The following is a 19,414-nucleotide window of genomic DNA, read 5'->3' on the forward strand; positions in this document are numbered from 1 at the left end:
CTTACCCGGCAGTAGCAGCAAGGGGTCTCACCATATGCCAATCTCTGTTTTCCAGGAGCGGTTTGATAACAGCGTGCACAACCTGACATCCTTGCTGCACATGGAAACTTTACTCACATATTTTAGCTGACCGGTTGGACCTCAATCCTTCTGCACCCCTCTGCATCCCAAATCATGCTAATCACTCATGTCCGAGCCACCTGATACCCATGATCAGGGTTGCATCCAAGGACAGGATTTTCTCCCACACAAACCTTTGCACACACATATGGCCACATCACACCCTGTCCAGGCTCTGGGAGGTCCCCACAGCCTCTCCTCACTCACACCTTGCTGTATGCATGCACACAGACACGCACCACCATCAGCCTTCGCAGGCACATGGGTAACAGGCTGGAAAGCTACAGCCAAGTCCTGTACTTATTATCTCCATCTTTGTCTTTCGCACGCACCTCCCGCCGTTCCCTGCTATCTACACAGGAAGAAGTTTGGCGAATGTAATAAAGACAAGGTGAAGATTTACATAAAATAATCTCTCCTGCCATGAGTCCTGAGGAATTTTAATCAGTCCAGGAGTACCAGCAGAATTCCTTTGCCTGCAATCTTTTCATGATCTTGCTTTCCCCTCTTGTTCCTCGTGGGGAGCATTTGCTGAGAAGATGATTAAATCGGGATAGTAAAAAGCTCGTTGGCTCCGTAGCTCCCATCTTTTCCTGCTTCTTTGCAAGATCATTTGTACTTTTTTCTGGCCTGCGGCATGCCAGGTCAACTGCTTTCTTTGCCTACCCTGTACGTTTCCTCACCATTGTTGTGGGTTTTTTCCCCCTCCGGAGAATCTCTTTTGTGCAAAGGCAAGAGACAAGGCTCCTAGCTCAGCCTGCTGTGTTGTTGTTCGCCTGAAGTCCAGCAGGAATTCAAGGAATGGTTCCCCACGTCTCCTATTCACCTTGCTCCTGCCGGTGGCAAGGGGTCGGGCAGGGGGCGGGTATTTTGGGGAAGCCATGAGCGAGGAGCACAGACTTAAGAGGCTGATGTGAACTCGGGGATTTTGGAATAATGAAACTTATCTGTGTGTTGCCTGCCAGCAGTTCGGTGTAGGAATTTGGGCATTTTGCTTTGAACAAATGATTCACTGGTAATCATTCAATCAGCTCTCCCGATGGTTGAATAATCTGGGAGTAACTTAGTCAGATGTTTGCCACGAAGTATCAAATAAATCGCTTGGAAAAACACTGGTTCGGACTCTCACCTTATACATACGCAGCTCTGGTGTACAACCAGGCAAATGCTGTCCCCTGAGCTTTGGCCCCAGGTGTCCAAGGTATTTGTGTTGCTTTACAACTGGCCAAGTCCAGCCCAAAAAGTTCAGGATCTAACCATGGCTTGGCTCTATCATACTGTCATCATACAGCTGTGAAGCATCCTCCCCCCTGCTTGGGGTACCACTGCTGCTGGAGGCAGGTGGGTGGCACACAATGGGGTAGAGTGACATTCTTGGTGATGACCTCCTGGTTGAACATCGGTGTACAGGCTTGCAATGAGCCCTTTGCTTTCTCCAGGTGGCTCCCACTGGGGTACAGTGGATGGGGAAAGCAGCCCATGGTGATGACCTGATGTTGGCTCATAAGCTAGAGGAAAATCCTTGCCCTGAGTCCAGCTCTCCTCCTGGACCTGTTGGTGCTGAGGCATCTTTCCATCCCTGTCCCCACAAACCCACCTGCTCTCCTGACACATTTCCCAGTGGCATCTGAGAGTTACTCCTTCCTGCACAGATTTTACTCCTTTTTCAGGCCTGATCCTGGCTGACAGTTGGGCTGGAGGGATGAAGCGGGAGAGAAAGGGTTTGGGATTTTCTTTCATCTTCTTCATTTTGTGACTATTTCAACCAGGTATAGAGTCTCTGGGCAGGAACGTCATTCTCCCTCTCTGCTGCAATCTGCTGAACAGCCCTGGACACAACCCCTCTATGCTCTTAGTTTTCCCTCCTGTTTTTTCAGGACCTGCTATTATCTGTCACAAAGTCCCCCAGAGCCCCAACATGCTGGTTATTCTTCATGGATAAAACCAGTAACAAGAAACAGATAATTTATTGTGAACCTTTGTCTGAGACAAAACATCATTATTTCCATCCAATTAATAGTGGCTTTTAGTAACATCAATGAAAAACTAGACGAAAGCTGGCTTCCGCTCAGCTCCCATCCTCCGCCTGTGTGACATTGTCTGTGTGAGGCCAGGACTGCAGCAAGAGGTGGTATCTTTAATTTGATCAACATATATCTAGTTGGAACAAAATAGATTGGCTTTTGTAGGCTGGCCCAAAGATTACCTTCTCTTTTTTTTTTTTTTTTCTTTAACACAAAGATCAGGAAGAAAGGTTTTGTTTGTTGTTTTTACTACTGTTGTTTTCTGCAGCCCAGAAGTCCTGTGATGCCAGGGAAAGTGGGAACATGCCAGTGGGAGTATTTCTCCTAAGTCCTCTCTGCAGAGTTTTCTCACATGTGCTGTTTCCTGAGTCACAGGGTTATTGTGCTGGGAACACTCGGATATCTGGAAACTGAAACAGCCCTTACTGCCGACCCAAGTGTTGATGGCCAGGGAGCAGCACCCCAGCCCTGCCACAGTCTCTGGGCTGGGGGCCAGGGCAGAGGACTCCCATAATAAGTTGTAGGGCTCTGCAGGGCTCCCCAAAAAGCCCCCATCAGCACCGGTCTCTGCCCCTCGCTGGCACCTAGCCCCTGGCAGCCATCAGGCAGTTTCTCCATGGGCATTGTCTCTTCCAGGCTGAGGAAACTGAGGTATTTATCTGCATGCTGGCAGCCAAGCAGGGGATGTGGCTGGGAAGAGCTATTCCTCCCAGACCCCCCTGCCCCATGGCATCCCCCACCCAGTGCCATCACGGTGCAAATCAGCCTTTCCCCAGATCCAGCCCCCCCACCCCACCCCAAATGTTTGCAATTGCCTGTGCGGGTGGCAGGAGTTGGGGAGAGGTGGGAACCCTGTGAGGCTGACTTCCCCTCCTGCCCACCCTGCCCTTCCTTGCCCTGAGGCTGCTCGGCTGTCCTTGCTCACCCTCCCCTTTGGCTCCTGCTCGTTTGGCCTCGCTGCTGCTTTAATTTTAGCAATTCCTTGGAAAGAGTCATTTTCCATAACTCAACTCGCAGTGAAGCCCTCTGCCTGCCAGCTCTGCCTTCTCACACGTGTTGCTGGCGTGCCCCAGCAGCACACGCCTGCACCTGCCCAGCCAGGCCTGCCTGTCCCAGCCTTTTGCACACCAAAGCCTCACACCCGGCTCCCGTCCCTCCTTGGCACATTTCACCCTGGCACTCCCGAATTCCGTCGTTCCACGGCTGGAGCAGGCTCCCTGGCCTGGCAACCCTGGCCCGGCTGCTCAGCTTCTGACTTGTCGGGAGTCGTTGTGCACAGCACAGGAGGACGCCTGTCCTCTTCGCCCCACAGACCCCGACACGTTCACAGTCTTTACCTGCAATGGGAAATGGAACAACCCCACGTACCACGGGGGACCCCGAGTCCGTGGGGGTGCGATGGATGGTCTTGTTCAACACGCACCAGCAGGTTGCACTTGAGAGGGAAAGGTGGGCACCCGTGCGGGCGTCCCACCTAGCTTGTGCATCGGTTGTGCAAGAGGGTGTGAGCGCGCAGTCTTGCGTGCGCTGGGTGTTCAGTTGTGTGGCGTGCATGTGAGTGCGGTGCTTTCATTTCAGTCTGCCTCTGCGTGTGGCGCTTTCGTTGCGCACTTCAAGAGGGTGCTTGTGCAAGGGGCTGGGGCACTTGCAAGCATGCGAGGATGTGTGTAGGGGTGCACAGGGGGTGCCTTCATTTGGGTCTGCACCTCTCGATGGGGGCGGGGAGAGTGCGGAGGGTCCACTGTGCAAGGCCACATGTGCGTGGCTCCGTGTGCATGGGGCACACATGTGTGTGCAAGGGGCCGCCAGCATGCTCTGCCTTCACTTGGGCGTGCATCTGGGGGGAGGCGGGGGGGCTTGCAGCGTGCCCGCTGTCCAGGCAGGCAGGGACTGTGCCGTGTGTGGTGTGTGCGTGCGTGGCCCCGCACTCGCGGTACTTTCACGAGTGTGCTCCGCCGTCTGCAATTGCGCGGGGGGTCTTGCGGGGGTACGTGTGTGCGGTGCCTCCCTCCCGCTCAGCATCCGCGGGGAGGTGGGGAGGGAGGAGGCTGCGTGTCCGCAGGGGCGTGTGCCCGGGCGCGCGTGGGTTTGGGTTTGTGTCTGTCTCTGTGTGTGTGAGTGTGTGTGTGTGTGTGCGGGCGTGGAGCGGGTACGCGCGGCGGGGCCGGGAGCGCGTCCGCGGCGCTGTGCCGGGGGGTGCGGGCTGAGCTCATCGCTGGCTCCCCGGCGCTCCTTACCAGTGGCTTCTGCGGTCACATGGGTTATGTGCTGGAGTTTAAAAGAGCTTATAGCCCCCGAGCCGGTGCAGAAGCAGCCGGTGGTTGCATGGGGTAGTGCTGGGAGCGGCGGCGAGGAGGGCGCCGTGAGTACCGGGCGGCCGGGGCCGGAGGGAGGTGGTGACTCCCCCCCGCACCCGCGGGACGGGGGGAGGCAGCGGGGGTCAGGGGAGGCGAGTCCCGGTGCCCGCCGCCGGAGCGCCGCTGCCTTTCTGGGGGGTGAAAAAGGGGAGGGGGGGGGAAGAGGAACGCTTGTTTCTCCCCCACACACACACCCCGCGTCTGGTGTCCCCGCCCGCCCCGCAGCCGCGCACCTTTCCCCAGCGCGCCCACGCGTGTCCGCGCCCCGCCGTGGGCTGCGCGTCTGCTCCCCGCGCCGCCGCCGGGGCAGGGGGCGAAACCCCCGGAGGAGACAGTTTGGGCAACTTACTTCCCTGCTCCGCCGTGCCTGTGCGTCCGCCTGCGCCCCGGCCGGGCGTTCCCGGCGGGGGAGGGATGGGGGGCACGGGGTCGGGGTGGCCCCGCACCCCCCCACCGCCCCCCAGGGCAGCGGGTCCGCGGCGGGGAGGCACGGCGGGACACCCCCCCTTCCCCAGCGGGGAGGGCATCGCGGCCGCTGCGAGCGGCATCAGGTTGAAGGCAGGGAGGGGATGATCCCTCCTGCTTGCTGCATTGCATGAGCAGGGCTGGAGCCGAGGTTGCGGGGTGGCTCTTTGTAAAACGGAGCCCGTGGATTTCCTAGGCGGGAGAGCAGACTTTTTTTTCGTTTCTCCAGAGGCGCAATCTGCCCTTTCCTCTGCAGTGGCAGTGCTGATTTCTTCTTTTTTTTAAAAAAAAAATCCTTTTTTTTTTTTTTTTTTGTGGGGGTGGTATGATTTTATAAGAAAAGCGTCTGCATGGCGCTTCTGTGGAACTGCTCTCCCTGGGCTAGGCAGTTCATCCCGAGCGTGAGTACGAGGGCTGCTTTCCAGAATTGCATAATACACACCGATCCCTTTGCTGCACAAACTCCCTGACATTTCCAGATCTTGGTGACTTCCCCCGCTGCAATCTTAAAACTGGATTGGGACTCCAACCAGCGCATGAGCTAATTTGCGATGCCTTCGCTGGGGACAGAACCTGGTCTGGATGTTTCAGCTTCCCTGGCTTCTCTGGCAGTTTTTTTCTCAATCCGCTAAACTTTCTCGGTATAAAGATGGGCACTTCTCCTTCATTCTCTTAGAAAGCCTCTTTCTTCCCCGCCCCATGCTTATAGACACGTGTAGGTCTGTTCAGAGCACAGGTTGCAGAAAGGGGTTTGCCTGCAAAGCTATTTGATTTCTTTTTCATGTCTCTTTGTGTTTTAATTTGTGGGATAGTCCAGGAGGTCCTTTCCTCAGATTTTTTTTTGTTCACGAACTTGCTGACTTCTGCTAGGATCTTGTTAATTTAACTCTGACCGTGCCTGCTCTCAGTGCACGCGTGTTGTTTACCTCTGTGAGGGACACAACCTGCACACGCCACTGCTGGTCCTACTGGCTGTGTGTGCAGGCAGAGAGGCAGGGACACTAGCTGCTTCCTACGAAACGTGCAGATATGCGGGAGCAGCCGTTCTTGCTCCCTGCCCTGCCCCTCCGCGAGGAGTTAGAGCTTTGCTGTGAAGGCTGGAGATGGGCAAGGGATGCTCATGTCCGACCAGCATCTTGCTGGGACCAGAGCTCGTTGGGGAGGGTAGACTTTTCTGAGACAGGCTGTGCTTTGAAAATGAGAGCCCCATTCCTGGCAGTGTTCTTTGGAACAGCCCTTTAGGATAACTTCATCAGAGCCTATTGTCAGAGCAGGCCAAGCCACTATCTGATGATTATGTGTTATCTTCAGTCTGATTTACCCCGAGGGGACCCAATCCTGCCAAGGCACTGAGCCCCCATCCCCATGGAAGGTGCTCAGCACCTCCTGGACTTGGGAAGGAAGAAGCCCTGGTACCTCTCAGAGCTTTAAAGCTTGTGATGCACATACACGTACAAATAAGTGTGCAGCCAAGGCTCAGCTTTCGGAGATGTGGCCGACTGTCCAAAGCCAGCAGCAGGAGTTTTGCGGGTGCGAACCACAGCTCCTGGCCACTCTCAGTTAATTCCCCAGCAAGCTGGAGGAATGCATCCTGCTCCAGCTCAGACTGGGGCTGGGTGTGCGCCTGGGGAGCCTGTCTCTCGGCTCTGTCGTTTATTATTGCTGCCGCTGCCATTACGCCTGACAAATGGGAGTTGCTGACTAATGTGCTGTTTGTGTGTAAATATCTGAGTGCTCGCAGCTGAGCTCACTCCTGTGACTTTGCAGGAAGCTGCCTCAGCACCTTCCCCCCTCCCCAACCCCATCCAGACCTGAGAGTGCAAAGGCATCCTTCTGTGGGGACCTTCCCACCTCTCTCAGCAGCTTTAGCCTTCGCTCTCTGCTTCTTTCCTGCAAGACTCCATCCTCTCGGGTTAACGTGGAGGCCCTGCTGCTTTCCTGAGTGTGAGTCAGGGGTGGGAAAGGGCTCTGTATGTGTGCATGCAGCGTGTGTGAGCACACCTTCTTAGGCACAGGCATGATTGCTCCCAGGGGTCCTTGTCCTAGACAGAAAGAGTTTTGGGGACTTCGTGTGTTTTGATAAAGAGAGCCATGCAGAACTACAAAATTAGTTTTATTTTGGCTTGGTTTTTTTGTTTTTTGTTTTCCTTACCTACTCAGCCCCAAGTTCCCCTTAATTTCATCCCATTGCTGCTGAAGATGCTAAATTATTCCTTCCCATATCGTTTTCATCCCATTTGCAGATTAGCATCCAACTGCTTCTGTCAGTACTTGCTCAGCCCAGCTAGACTGATCGCAGCTCTTTCAATCTCCCCTTGTAAATCAATCCCTTCTGCCTCCTGATCATTTTTGTCGCTCGTTTTTCTGAAATCCCTCCAATTTGTCCATTTTGTGTCGGTGACGTATGCCTGGCCCTAAACATGATGTATACCAGGCATGGCAGCGTGAGGGAAGGACACCTCCTCCCCTCCCACCCCGCTGGGGCTTGTGATGCTTTGTCAGCACTGAACTGAGTTACTTCCCCATTATTCTAAGCTATAGTCCCTGCTCGGTGTTGCAGAAGAAAGCAGCATACCCAGGTCAGTGCCCTGGGGAGAATTCCTCCAAATTTTGGCGATGAGTTGCCGAGGTTTGCTTGCATGCTGCTAGCACATGCTGGAAGGAGCCAGTGCTCTAGGTGCTGTCCATGGGGTGCCTCTCCTCACAAGAGTTAATAGCTGAATGAGGAGGGATGAGCAAAATAAGAGAGGGCAAGCTGCATTGAGGCTGATGGACAGATGGGGAAACTGAGGCACCTGCACAGGCTCAACACACATTTCCTGTGCTCCTGTCCAGCACGCCTCTTCTGTAGGGTCTCTGTGTGTGGGGTCCAGTCCCAGTTGCACCCATTAGTATTGCAGCGAGCATGGGGATTTTCCCAGGAGATACTGGATCTTGTCTCTTGGTCAGAGCAGGCTGGCAGGCAGGGATGCTGGGTTCTGGGCTGGTTTTGTGCATTGCTTCATGTGCTGATGGCCAGAGCTTGATGCCACAGGTGCTCTCACGGGGAAGAAGCGGCGACTTTGAGCAAAGGCGGTGGTATCTCGCATTCATGCACCTTGAAGTTCTGTCATCCCAAACCCTGAGCTCCTTGCACTGAGCATTCCCATTCCCTGGCCCTTCCAGGGACCATCTATTTTTAGGAGGGGTTGTGTTCTGGACAGTGTCCACCGCAGATGCTCTCTGCCTCCTCCTCTTGGCCCCTCGCCAGGGACACCACTCGGGCTATCTGCTGGTGGGGCAAGACCTTGCTGAGGCTCTGCGGGACCGTAACGGAGGCGGCACTATGCCGAATATGGGGACACTTGGGGGGCTATTGCTGCCCCGGGGGTGCTCGGGAGGGCCAGCGAGCTCACGCTGCCCTTCCCCTGAACTGTTAGAAATGGCATTTAACTGTGCTGTCGGTACCAGCAGGACACGGTGCCGGCTTTACTGTGGAGTAAGTCAGGGCACCGCCTGGGCCGGGTGGTACCCGGTGCCCAGTGCCGGTCCGTTCGCCGGGATGACACTAGGGGGCACGAGATCTGCTGGAATCCTTTGTAGGGGATGGGGAATGAGGATGCAAAGCCGCTCTTGACCCTTCAAGCCCGTACACCATCCCCCCGCACATTTTGCAGGAATCCGAGCGTTAAACCCCAAGGGCTGCCCCCGGGTAACTCGTCCTGCGGCGAGGGCAGGACGCGGCTCTCGGGATGCTCCGCTGGATCCCTGCCTCGCCGGCCCTGGGAGCAGTAGGAGTAAGGATGGGAGCGCTCAGCCGGAAACATCTCCGAAGCGAGGAGGAGATGGACGCAGCCAGAGTGCCAGGGAATCTCTGGGGAATTTGGGAAATCCAGGAAAACACCTAGCATGGTTTTAATGCCTCTCCGGAGGCATTGTCCAGAGCAGGGATTAAATTAGATTCAGGGCTGGCTTTCAAGACGCAGCGTGTTACGGTTTTGTTTTCTGCTGTATGTTAAGTTCACACGTGATGTCTCTTCAGGGTCATGTTTTCCCAAACCAGCAGAAACTTTAGAGAGTCTGATTTTAATGAATGGTTCTAATCAATCTGAAACATGGCTGGGGCGGGTGTATGTGTATATATTATACATACGTGTCCATGTAGGTGTCGGGGTAGGGTGCAAAGAATGTGTTTTTGAAGGTATGTTTACGCATTTCTGCATACATTGAGTTGTAATATTGTCTTTTGTGCTTAAAATCTATTATTCCAGCTGTGAATGCATGTATGTATATTAAAACACTGTATACTGGAGTCTATCTTGTTACAACAAACCTTGCGAAAAGCAAATAAAGAGACATTGTTCTCATAGCAGGCTTGGAAGGACTCAATATTTATCTTGTATGAATTTTGATAGTTTTTATTCAGCATATTTGCAGTTATGATGGTGGGGGGGTTTCTGCCTATCTACTTAAAATTTTGTGCTAGTGGGAAACTGAAAAGATTCAGATCGTTTCAGTTTATTCATTACTTAATGAAAACAGAAATCAAGCTTTTGGATTGAAATCTTCATGCTTGATAACATTCTGGCATATTAATTTCTAAATGGTTAGGTTTTCTAATGCCTTCTGTCACCAGATATCAGGCTCCTTTGCTGGAGCACTGCTTCTTTCGCAAACCCCCAGGCAATATTTTTAGTAGGACACTGACGCATCGCAGATACTCTTGTTCTCCTAGAAAAGGCTTTGACTGTTGTTGAAAGTAGCACCTGGACGGCTGGAAATGAAAGATCAGGGGAGGACGACGCTGCTGCGTCAGTACGTTTGCTTTGTGCCTCTGATGGAGATGATTTTGTGTCCGGCCGTGTGGGTGCGTGCCTGTGCAGATGCAGGGGCACTCTCCCAGATGGTTTCTGAGCCAGGGCTGACGACCAGGGGTTTATCTATTTTGAAGTGCCTTGTAAAGTGGAAAGAGATCCGGACAAAAGTGCCGAGTCTACTTTTAAGTCAATTAGGGATCGTATCCGAAAGCGTGACTTGGTTTGAAGAGGAGAGGGTGATTTGTCTGAAGGTGTTACCTAATTAGAGGGTATAGTCAGGGCTCTAATTAGCCGTGACACCCTAAAGATGTCATCGAAGCCCTCTTGAGGCACTGCTGATCAGGCGGTGTGGCTGTGAGCCGTCTGGGCAGCGTGGCTGCACGGCCAGGGCTCCCGCCCTCATCTCGGAGGCTGCCTGGATGCTGGCACTGGAAGAAGCTGTTTTCTTTCAGGTGACTCACAATGACCTCCGGGGCTGCTGCCAGTATCGAGTGTTGTTCATAAAGTTGCAGAATGAAAGGAAAGCCGCAGTAGTTGGAAGAATTAATACCGGTGCCTGTTATGTGGGAAATCTTTCTCTTTTCCCCAGGCGGATTGCGTTCTGCTGCTCCCTGCTCGGGGGAGGCTGGAGGAGAAAGGCTGTAAGGTTTTGCAGTAAATGATGCTGTACTGGAGTCGTGGCTGTGTTTGCAGCAGCTGGAGGAGGGATCGTGACCCCTCTCTGCATTGCCTTACAGAGTGGACATGGGATCAGCTGAAGTCTGGCTTGCTCAGACCTGGTTGTATTTAAATACTATGAAACACACCCTGTGAAGGGGGAACTGGTGGGGGAAGCAGCTCAAGAAATGCTAGAGTGAGAGGGAGAGGCTGCTGGACAGACTTTGCCCTGATGCTGGAAGCGACTTGCAGCCTGGGGACCTCCACTGACCCAAACCTGGGTGGTGGGTGGTTGGTCTCCCTCCGAGAGGAGGATTGGGGGGCTGGTCCAGGGCTGCTCTCACTCCCTGCTTTTTATCCATCGAGTCAATTGGTATTTACTGAGTCAGTTCACTTTGCCCCATGAGGAGAGGACAGTGTAAGTTGCCCATTCCCACCAGCAGTGCTAAGTGCCAGTAGGAGCCAGGTGGAGCCAGGGAGTTGGCTGGTGGATGAGCGTGGAGGGCAGGGCCCGTTGTCATTCCTGGCATCAGTGAGTGAAAGCATCCTCTCCTCCATCAGGGCTGAGGTCCCCACCGCTGTCAGAGCCCTCTGAATCTCCAGGAGGGTTCGTCTCCAGCCCCTCAGCACCCAAATGTCCCCTGAGGGTGATGCTCACCTCTGGGAGTAGCAATGGATGCCTCAGACCTCCTTGGGAGGAAGGAGCTGCTGTTATTCCTGTTTCAGTGGGAAGAGGCCATCCTGGGGGCAAGGCAGGGTCAGCTGCCTGTTTTGTCAGTGGTGTGAGCAGCCTTGCTCTGCAAAGGGACTGGTGGCCAGCTTTGCTTTTGTAGGTAGTATAACAGGCCCCCTAAAGCAAACACAAAACCAGGCACATCCCTGTGCTAGCAGTTACCACGGGATGCGCCTGCTTTTAATTATGTGGGTGTTAAGCCAGTGAGTGCATTTTGTTCACGAAATTGCCGCCTGGTATTTTCCTACTTCTTGTGGTCTCTGGTGTCTTTCCCAGTCGCTGCAGCACAGGTGAGAATAAGTTGGAGACTGGACCTGGTAATTTGCAGGACCCTGCCATGGCCATGCAGGGCTGACCCACCCAGCTATCCCTGCTCCATGCTATTGCCATGGCTTCCCAGTGCTGCACGCTGTGCCATGTTACAGGTGATGGATGGGGAGGCAGAGAAGGTGACTGCTTTTTGACCACTGCATCTTCTCTGCTCCAGAAAGAGCTTCTTTTGAGGTGACCACCAAGGCTACGCACTTTGAAAATGCCCAGCAGCAGAGCTGTGGACAAGCCAGGCTGATTCCTGTCCAAATCCCGTGCAGGCACAGCAGCTATTGCATGCTGCATGGCATCATCTGTGAGAGGTCTAAAGCTCTCTTTGCTGGAACTTTGCAAGCTGACAGCGCGGGAGGAGGGATCTGCTGCTGCTGCCTGCCTGCTTGGACAAGGCAGGCTGGGCTGGGTTCCTCAGGGCCAGGTGTGAGCGTTCACTTGTGAAATTAAACAATATTACATATAATAAAACAACCTTATGTCTGCTTGGAATGTAGGTACACTCTCTGCACTGTGGTCCTTTTGTCCCTGGCCTAAAAAATGCTGGTGATAATGAGGACACGTTCTCTCCTGTGGTTAGAGCGTGGTTCTCAGATGCGAAGGGCAGAGAGCCTTTGCCAGGCTTTGCCAATGTGTGATTTAAGCTCTGTGCATCTGAACTAAGGACTTGAAAAATAAATACATTAAAAAGAAGGAGAGAAAAAAATGATGCTGCTGCTCTGAAATTTGTTCAAAAAAAGCTCTGTCCAGTCCTCCAGGCTTCTCACTTAGCAGAGAGCTCTAGAAATAACAGCATTACAGCAAAAGTGCACCCAGAAATAACAAATAACCCATAAATGGATTTGGGGAGAGGACGATTTTGGAGGCAGCTGGACAAAGTACACTTTGGAATTTTTTGCTCCCAAAAGGGTGGGTTATTCTTTCTCCCTGAATATGAGGCCCTTCAAAGCTGCCTGGGATTGCTCAGCTTTGAAATCCTTGCCTAGCCTGTCCTCTCTCTCCCTGGCACGCTAAACGCCTGTATTGGTGGGAGGCTGTTTGATTTGGGAAACCAGCTGGGGGGGTGGGAGAAGTTGCATCAAACAGCAGCCGCTGTTTTTCACAGCTCTCCCGCCCCGCGGTTTGGAGCAGTTTCCTCTCACCCCATACCCTGGACATGTGCAGGGCGGCCGATTCCCCACACGTGTTGCACAGACACGTTTCCGTGCTGGCTCCTTGTGCCTGCCCACCTATTTGCAGCTGGGGGAGGTGAAGCTGCTCTTTCTTGTGATTCATAAAAAAAGTCTCTCTCTGGATGGAGTTGTCTGCGCTTTTATTGACCTGGTTCCGGGAACGACAGAGGCTTTTCCGTCTCCTGGATGCATGATTTCTGCAAGGGCTCTGGAGCAGGGGCTGGCTCTTGCTGCTGGTGTGTTTCCAGTCCTCCTAACATGATTAGTTTGACAGGCCCATTGGGTATGTTGGCGAGTCTAGTTTTTATTTCGTGCATGAAAGTAAGTACTGTGACGGGGCACAGAGCACTGGCTAATGCTGAAGTCTATGCAGGAGGGAGCATATTGGCTGGACAGTATTTCTGGCCATGCCACAGATACGCTGTGCCACCTAGCAGAAACCCATTGCCCTTTTGATGGGGCATTTCTGTAACATCCCAGAACATTTTGAGGGCTTCCCCTTTTTGGCCACAGCTGGAGTTATTTTGCCGGGAGAAGGTGCAGCTTGAGCTCTGTGAAACCCGAGTGTTGCAGGACACCCCAAGTACGCACCTGGGATCTCCTGGTGAAGTTACCCATCCTTCAGAAGTCCAGCAAGCTGACATCAGCCATTTCCTATCGGCACACCCTACTTGCCGGGCTCTGGTTTAGTGCCTGTTGCCACCTCCCAGCAATGCTGAGAAACACCAAGTTTTTGGGGCTTCTTTAGAAGGGATGAGTACTGGGAGGGGGATCACTGATACTCTGTATCCCTATGCTGCGCAGTGCTTTTTTGCTATATAGGCATATCTGCTGCACCCCAGCCCTCTTTGCTTTGGATCAGCAACGTCAGGTTCACCCTAGCTTGCTCCTCTGCAGAGCAGGGATGAAGAATTCTTCCTTGATGAACGTCGCCAACAGCCATGGTGGGTCCTTGACTTTAAGGGCATATGATATTTGTGCTTCCTAGTTTTGGCACATCTTTATCTGCAGTCAGGGCAGCAATGCTGTTTTTTCCAAGTAGGGCTGCCTTAGGCACAGGAGAGAGCCAGCTGTGCACTGATGGGCTTGCTATCTCCCCAGGGCTGTCAGAGGGAGGAAAGAGAAGATGATGTGACTTACCCAGGTTAGAGGTGTCAATAGCAAAGGAAATGGGTTGATAATTTTGACTTTCCCTCTCACAACAAGAAAGATGGTCTGACATGTCTTTGGGTCTAGGACCCAAACAAGAAATTTGGCTTATTGCACGTCTGCATTTAGGCTTGGAGGGTTTCTTGAGGCTTCCTGCATTACTAGGGTCAGCCTTTAACCTTGCCACCCCCTGGGGTTGCAGGGAAGCATCACTGCCTGCGAAGAGGGGAAACTGCAACCTGGAGTGGCTCTGGGATTTCCTTGAGGACCCAGAGCAGAGCTGGTGGCAGAAAACCAGATTTCTTGAGTTGCTCACAGCTCATGCCAGCTGCGGGACACATTAATAAATACCCTGCCTAGACCAAAGCAAGGCATCCGGCTCTCTGTGCTTATCTGTCTGTCTGTCTCTAGTTCTTCTGGCAGCCAAACTCCCGAGATGACATTTAAAGGCTTTACTTTTCTCTCTTGCCAGTTCCAGATCAAATTTGCTGAGTTGTCAAGCTGAAGAAGCTTTTCTCCTAAGTGCTGGCCCTGCAACAGCTCACCCTGCTCCATCCCTGCCTTGGAGTTCAGCTGGGTTCCTCCTGCCTCTGCTGTCGCTGGCAGTAACACGTGGGGGCTGGTGCAACAGCTCTACTGGTGAATGCATGAAGAGAAACAGGTTTTAGCTTCTTTTTTCCCTGTTGCTCAGGCCATGCTGGAATCAGCTGGTGGTAGGTGTTCAAAAGCAGGAGACAGAAAAAAAGCACTGGAAAAGAGGTGCTGAGATGGGCAATGGTAGGGGCCTACATGCAATCTCTTCCTCCTGCTCAAGCCTGCATATGACCTAGGTCTTAGTGGTGAGTGTGAGTGCAATGAGCTGGTGGGTTCTCAGCAGAGTCCCAGCAGGGTGGGTATCTGCCTTGAGGCAACCAGGACAAGTGACACTAATCAGCGGCTTGCCTGCTGGATTTCAGCAAGGAAGGCAAGCACTTGTCCGTGTGTGGTGAATAAATTGCTCTCTTGTCCCCGGAGGCTGTCACTCTAACACTTTGCCATGCTCTGCTGGCAGGGAACAGCACCAGAGGATGCCTCTATTGCAGCTGTCTGCCTTGGGGACAAGCACAGACACATGTCTCCAGCTGGAAGTCAGAACATGCATTTGCAAGCTCTGGTGTGTCATAGTCCTTCTTGGGCAGTGGCAACCTTCTGCCACCATGTGAACTGGGAGGAGATGTCGCTGCACTCAGCACCTGTTTCCTGGCATGAGAAGGGGATGGTGCCACCTCTGCTCTGGAGCAGCTGGCAGACAGAGCCAGGGTTGGCTGCAGATGCTGGAGGTGGAGACATCCCTTGGTCCCAGCACCAGCAGCCAGCTCCAGCTTCAGTCCTCAGAGCGTTTTTGAGGGCTTTGTGCAGTATGGTTTTAAATCCATCCCTTCCTCTTGTGCAGCCTCCTCCCTGACCAGGTCTGATGATAAAGTCAATCCTGACACAGCTGTAGTTTACTGGCTTTTGCCAGTGTCATTGTTCAAACTCAGCCAGCAGCCAAACACCATGCAGCCACTCACTTGCCCTCCCCTACCCCCAAGTAATAGGGGAGAGAGTTGGAGGAGTAAGGGGAAGAAGACTTGGAAGTTCAGATAAAAACAATCTAATAATTGAAATAAAATAAAATTTAAATAATAATTATGATAGTAGTAATAGTAATAATAAAAAAGAGTAATGCACAATGTGATTTCTCACCACCCACTGACCAATACCCAGCCCATTCCTGGGTAGTGGTCCCAGAGAAGAAGGAATCCTGAAACCCAAAGCTCAGGTGAGTTTCCCAACCAACCCTTGTCTATACACTGAGCATGACATTAGGTGATATGGAGTATTCCACTGACCAGCTGGGGTCTGTTGTTTTGGCTGTGCCCGCTCCCCCAGCTTCTTGTGTACCTGTGCACTTGCAGGACTTAAGTTGAGAAGTCCTGGACTTCTGAGCAACAGCTAAAACCATCAGTACATTATCAACATTCTTTTTATATCAAATCCCATACTGAATCCAAAACACAGCAGTATTCTAGTTACTAAGAAGGAAAAAAAAAAAAAAAAGAGCTCTGTCCCAGCCAAAACCAGGACAGCCAGGCTCTCACCTCCCACTTTACACCCACCAGACTCTGCATGGTGTCTGTTGGGAGCTGTCTCAGTTGTCCCTGAGCAGGATTTTCCAGAAGAGGTGAGTTCAGACGATACCGCATAAGTCAGTAGGGTGATACCAGTTTAACCTGGCTGATGGTCCTCTTGCAGCCCTAGCACTCACCACAGTCCTCACCAAGCAGCTGCTAGACAGCAGAGACATGAAGTGACCTGTATCTGGACTTTTAAGTCAGTACATGTGGATGGAGCAAGGCTGTGACATAAGCAGTTAGTGTTGGAGCCAACAACCTGAAGCCCGAGGTTGCTCCTGTCACCCAGGCTAGGAGATGGAGGAATTTAGTTACTATTCTAACTTCTTCCAGAAGTATCTCTGATGCCTCAGCAACAGGCAACTTTCTAAAACTGAAAGGAGGGGAGAAAAACAAAGGACCCCTCCTCTCTCCTTTTGCTGAGTGCTGGCCAGGTAACCCTTTTAGCCATACTGTGCCCAGATGGTGTAACTGGGCTCCCTGGGGCACAGGATCGTCCCGCTGAAGACACCTTTGGGCGCAGCCTTGTCCACAGAGCAGCACCTCCTCCCTTCTGCAGAGGTGGGATCTACCCGAGTTAGAGCCTCTGCCTTGGTAGTGCTCAGCTTCAGAGCCCTGCCTGCTCACTGTCCCCCCACAATTGCTGCTGTGGAAATTAATTTTTCCCAGATTTCTGCATCCCTTTGAATATCTCTGCTTTGGATCATTTTCCCTGCATGTGTTAGCTGGTGTTTTCACAAAGCTGAATCTTGTGTTATTTCCTGCCTGTCTTTCTGTGATCTCTCTTGCTCCCTCTTCTGTTATGGCTAAACCCACCTTGGCCTTTGTTTTTGCTCACTTCAGGGGAGACCATTTGATCTTTTTTTTTTCCTAAAAGGTTGTAAGTGAGTAGGAATTGGCCATTTAAATATGAGAAATCCGCCCACCTGTGTATTGCTTTGCACCTCTCCAGCTGGGGAAAAGTGACTCAAGTCCCAAGATAGCCAGGGTGCAAGGATAAATCAGGTGTTTTGAGGGTGGAGATAACCTTGCAGGAAAGACAAGGCTGCAGGGCAGGAGCAGGCTTCTGAGGTTAGCAGTAGTGTACAAGGGCTGTGGGGTGATTGGAGGTAAGCTGGGAGCTCCTCTACTGGGGGATCTTAAGGACCAAGAGGCAGTGGGTGTGCTGTGAGAGTGAGGCTAGGCTGGATAAGAGGGGTGTCTTCTCTGGAGTGTTGTAGCTGGGATTTCATGTTGGGGAGTAATTATAGAAGCTAGTCAGTTTTGTTTTACTATAGTTCTCTGTATCTTCCCAAGTGGAAACTTGTTTTAGGCTTGAAGTCACCACTGTGCAATCTGTTCCTCTAGCTGTGTGTGCTGCTCAAGCTGAGACTATATGGGGAGTGCATGGTAACTTTTTTGATGGGTCTTTGTTTAAGTCCTGCCTCCTTAATTGCTAGTGGTAGTTTTTATCTCTTCCAGCTGGTGCTGTTGTTTGTCTCCCCTGAAGGAGGGGACATACTGCAGTAAGTGGGACAAGATTGCTGCATATCCCCTGGCCCCCACAGTGGGCCCTGATCTGGGGACAGAGCATCTCCAGTGTTGGGTCCTCTTGCTTTCCCCTATTTCTTATGCAGCTGGCTGTGCTGTGGCACCTCCAGAGGGGATGGGCAGCCCTGTTTGGAGGAGAAGGCAGAAACAGGGGGGTTTCCAAGAGGATGGGGTGGTAAGGGTGGCTTTTCCCATCTGGACTAATGAGGCCCTTTGTGTATCCCTCTTCTAGACATTGCCTTCTTTGTACCCTTCATCAACATGTTGTCCCAAAATCTGGGTTCTTCTACCTGGTGTGCAATGAGCCAAAAACCACACAGTTGAGATATTTGGTTAATCTGTATCTGTGCAGAGATGGGTGCTAGGTGGTAATTCCATAAAGCTAGCACACCGCATCCAGGCAAGTGACATATCTATGCACTTCAAACTACACAAATACATGCTTAATGTAATGACCCTTGGTTAGTGTCTTATCACTTTGTTCCCCATGCTTAACAACATGCCTCATCTTTAAAGTTGGAGTGACTTTGTAATTCTGTGTGAACTCGAGGGTGGGGGTCTTATCTGACTAGGGGACTTCTTCCATCGAGAAGTGTGGTTTTCGCATTATAATGAGCACATGACCAAGGGAGGTTTCCTTGTTACTCAATTCAAGGTTTGGTCTCTTTTTATCTTTTTCCTTTTGCAAGGCTCTGCTATCTTTGAGCCCATTATTTCCTCCCAATGCCTTATCCCATGAAACGTTTCTTTTTGTTTCAATCTTTAACCTTCCATCAAAAGTAGCAGGACAGCGCTGCTTTTCTCAAAGCCTGGTGCCAGGGGACCACCACCTCATGCTACAAACTCAGGAGCTAGTCAGCAGCTTAAAGACTAAATATATCTGCTGCTGCAGCTCTTGGCTTCTACAAAAATAAATCTTGCAGAGGTAACTTTTTGCTGTGTAGTTCTCAGGGCTGGCTCTGCTGTGGTTTCCACTGAGATAGCATTTGGCTAACAAGAGTCAAACATGAGTGGAACAAGCCTGGAGCAGTATAGAAAGTGATTAAGATAAGGCAGGGTTATGATTTGCCTGTCTGATCCTGAAGCTTTGTGCATTATTCAGTGTGTGTAGCAGGAGGTCAGTAGCCTCCTGATAATTTTCATTAGATTAGTTGGGCAGGATAATCACCTGCTCAGAAAAAAACAACTTGACACTGTCTGTTCAATAGTTGGGAGTTTAACTGAAAATAAGTAGTCTTGTAATTATGAGGACATTGTCAAGGTCAAGAGGCTCAAAGATGCACTTTCTTTTTTCTTCTGTTTACAGAGATCCTGCAATTCTTTGTGATACTTTTTTTTTTTCCTTCCTTAAGTTCAAACCAAGAGTTGCTGAGCTCTTAAAGGAAATTCAACACTTCCACAGCAGTGAACGTGAGTGGTGTTGCAATAGCCAAGTGGTGCTTGTGCCCAGTTGCAGCTGAGTGACCCCATGCTAATGAGCAGGGCACTTATTAGAAGCCAGCCCAAGCAGACCTAGCTGGGGAAGAGATGCTCTTCCTTCCTTATCTGTGCCAGTTGTATGATGGATGCAGCCCAGGTGAGCAGGCTGTGCACTGCTCCCTGCTAACGTGGCAGAGGGTATCCCTCCTTGGGAGCTGCAAGTCCAGCCTGAGTGCCACCCTGTTTAAATGAGAGCATGCATTAGCTCCTGGGGGTGACTTTGCTGTAGTGTGCTGCTTTGCAGAGAGCACAGGAAGAGGTGGGAGTGAAGCTGATGCCTTAATCGGTACCAATAGGCTTCACAAAGGGGAGTCTGCTAAGGAAGCAAATAAGATATTAAAGCTGGGATTTGTGCTTGTGTGCTGCTAAAACGGCTGCCCTTTCCCACCCTAGAAGTGGCTGTGCTTGCTATTTATCTTCCTCAATTGCATGCAAAAATAAAGCCTGGAGGGATTTTT

The 19,414-nt window shown here is 51.8% G+C and overlaps 1 protein-coding gene across 2 annotated transcripts in view; it reads left to right on the plus strand.

Moving 5' to 3' along the window:
• The first annotated feature begins 4,295 nt into the window (after positions 1-4,295).
• The window catches only part of CNTFR (ciliary neurotrophic factor receptor), a 208,983-nt gene continuing 193,864 nt past the window's right edge, over positions 4,296-19,414 (plus strand). Inside the window, exon 1 of one of the 2 annotated variants that reach the window (XM_074931791.1) lies at positions 4,296-4,506. In XM_074931791.1, the coding sequence (XP_074787892.1) occupies positions 4,408-4,506 (99 nt within the window). In that variant the 5' untranslated portion in view covers positions 4,296-4,407. Of the gene's footprint in view, positions 4,507-14,420; positions 14,456-19,414 lie in introns of those variants that run through there. The other variant, XM_074931792.1, reaches the window with a different exon arrangement.

This window comes from Athene noctua, chromosome Z, assembly GCF_965140245.1.
Source record: "Athene noctua chromosome Z, bAthNoc1.hap1.1, whole genome shotgun sequence".
Lineage (NCBI taxonomy): Eukaryota > Metazoa > Chordata > Aves > Strigiformes > Strigidae > Athene > Athene noctua.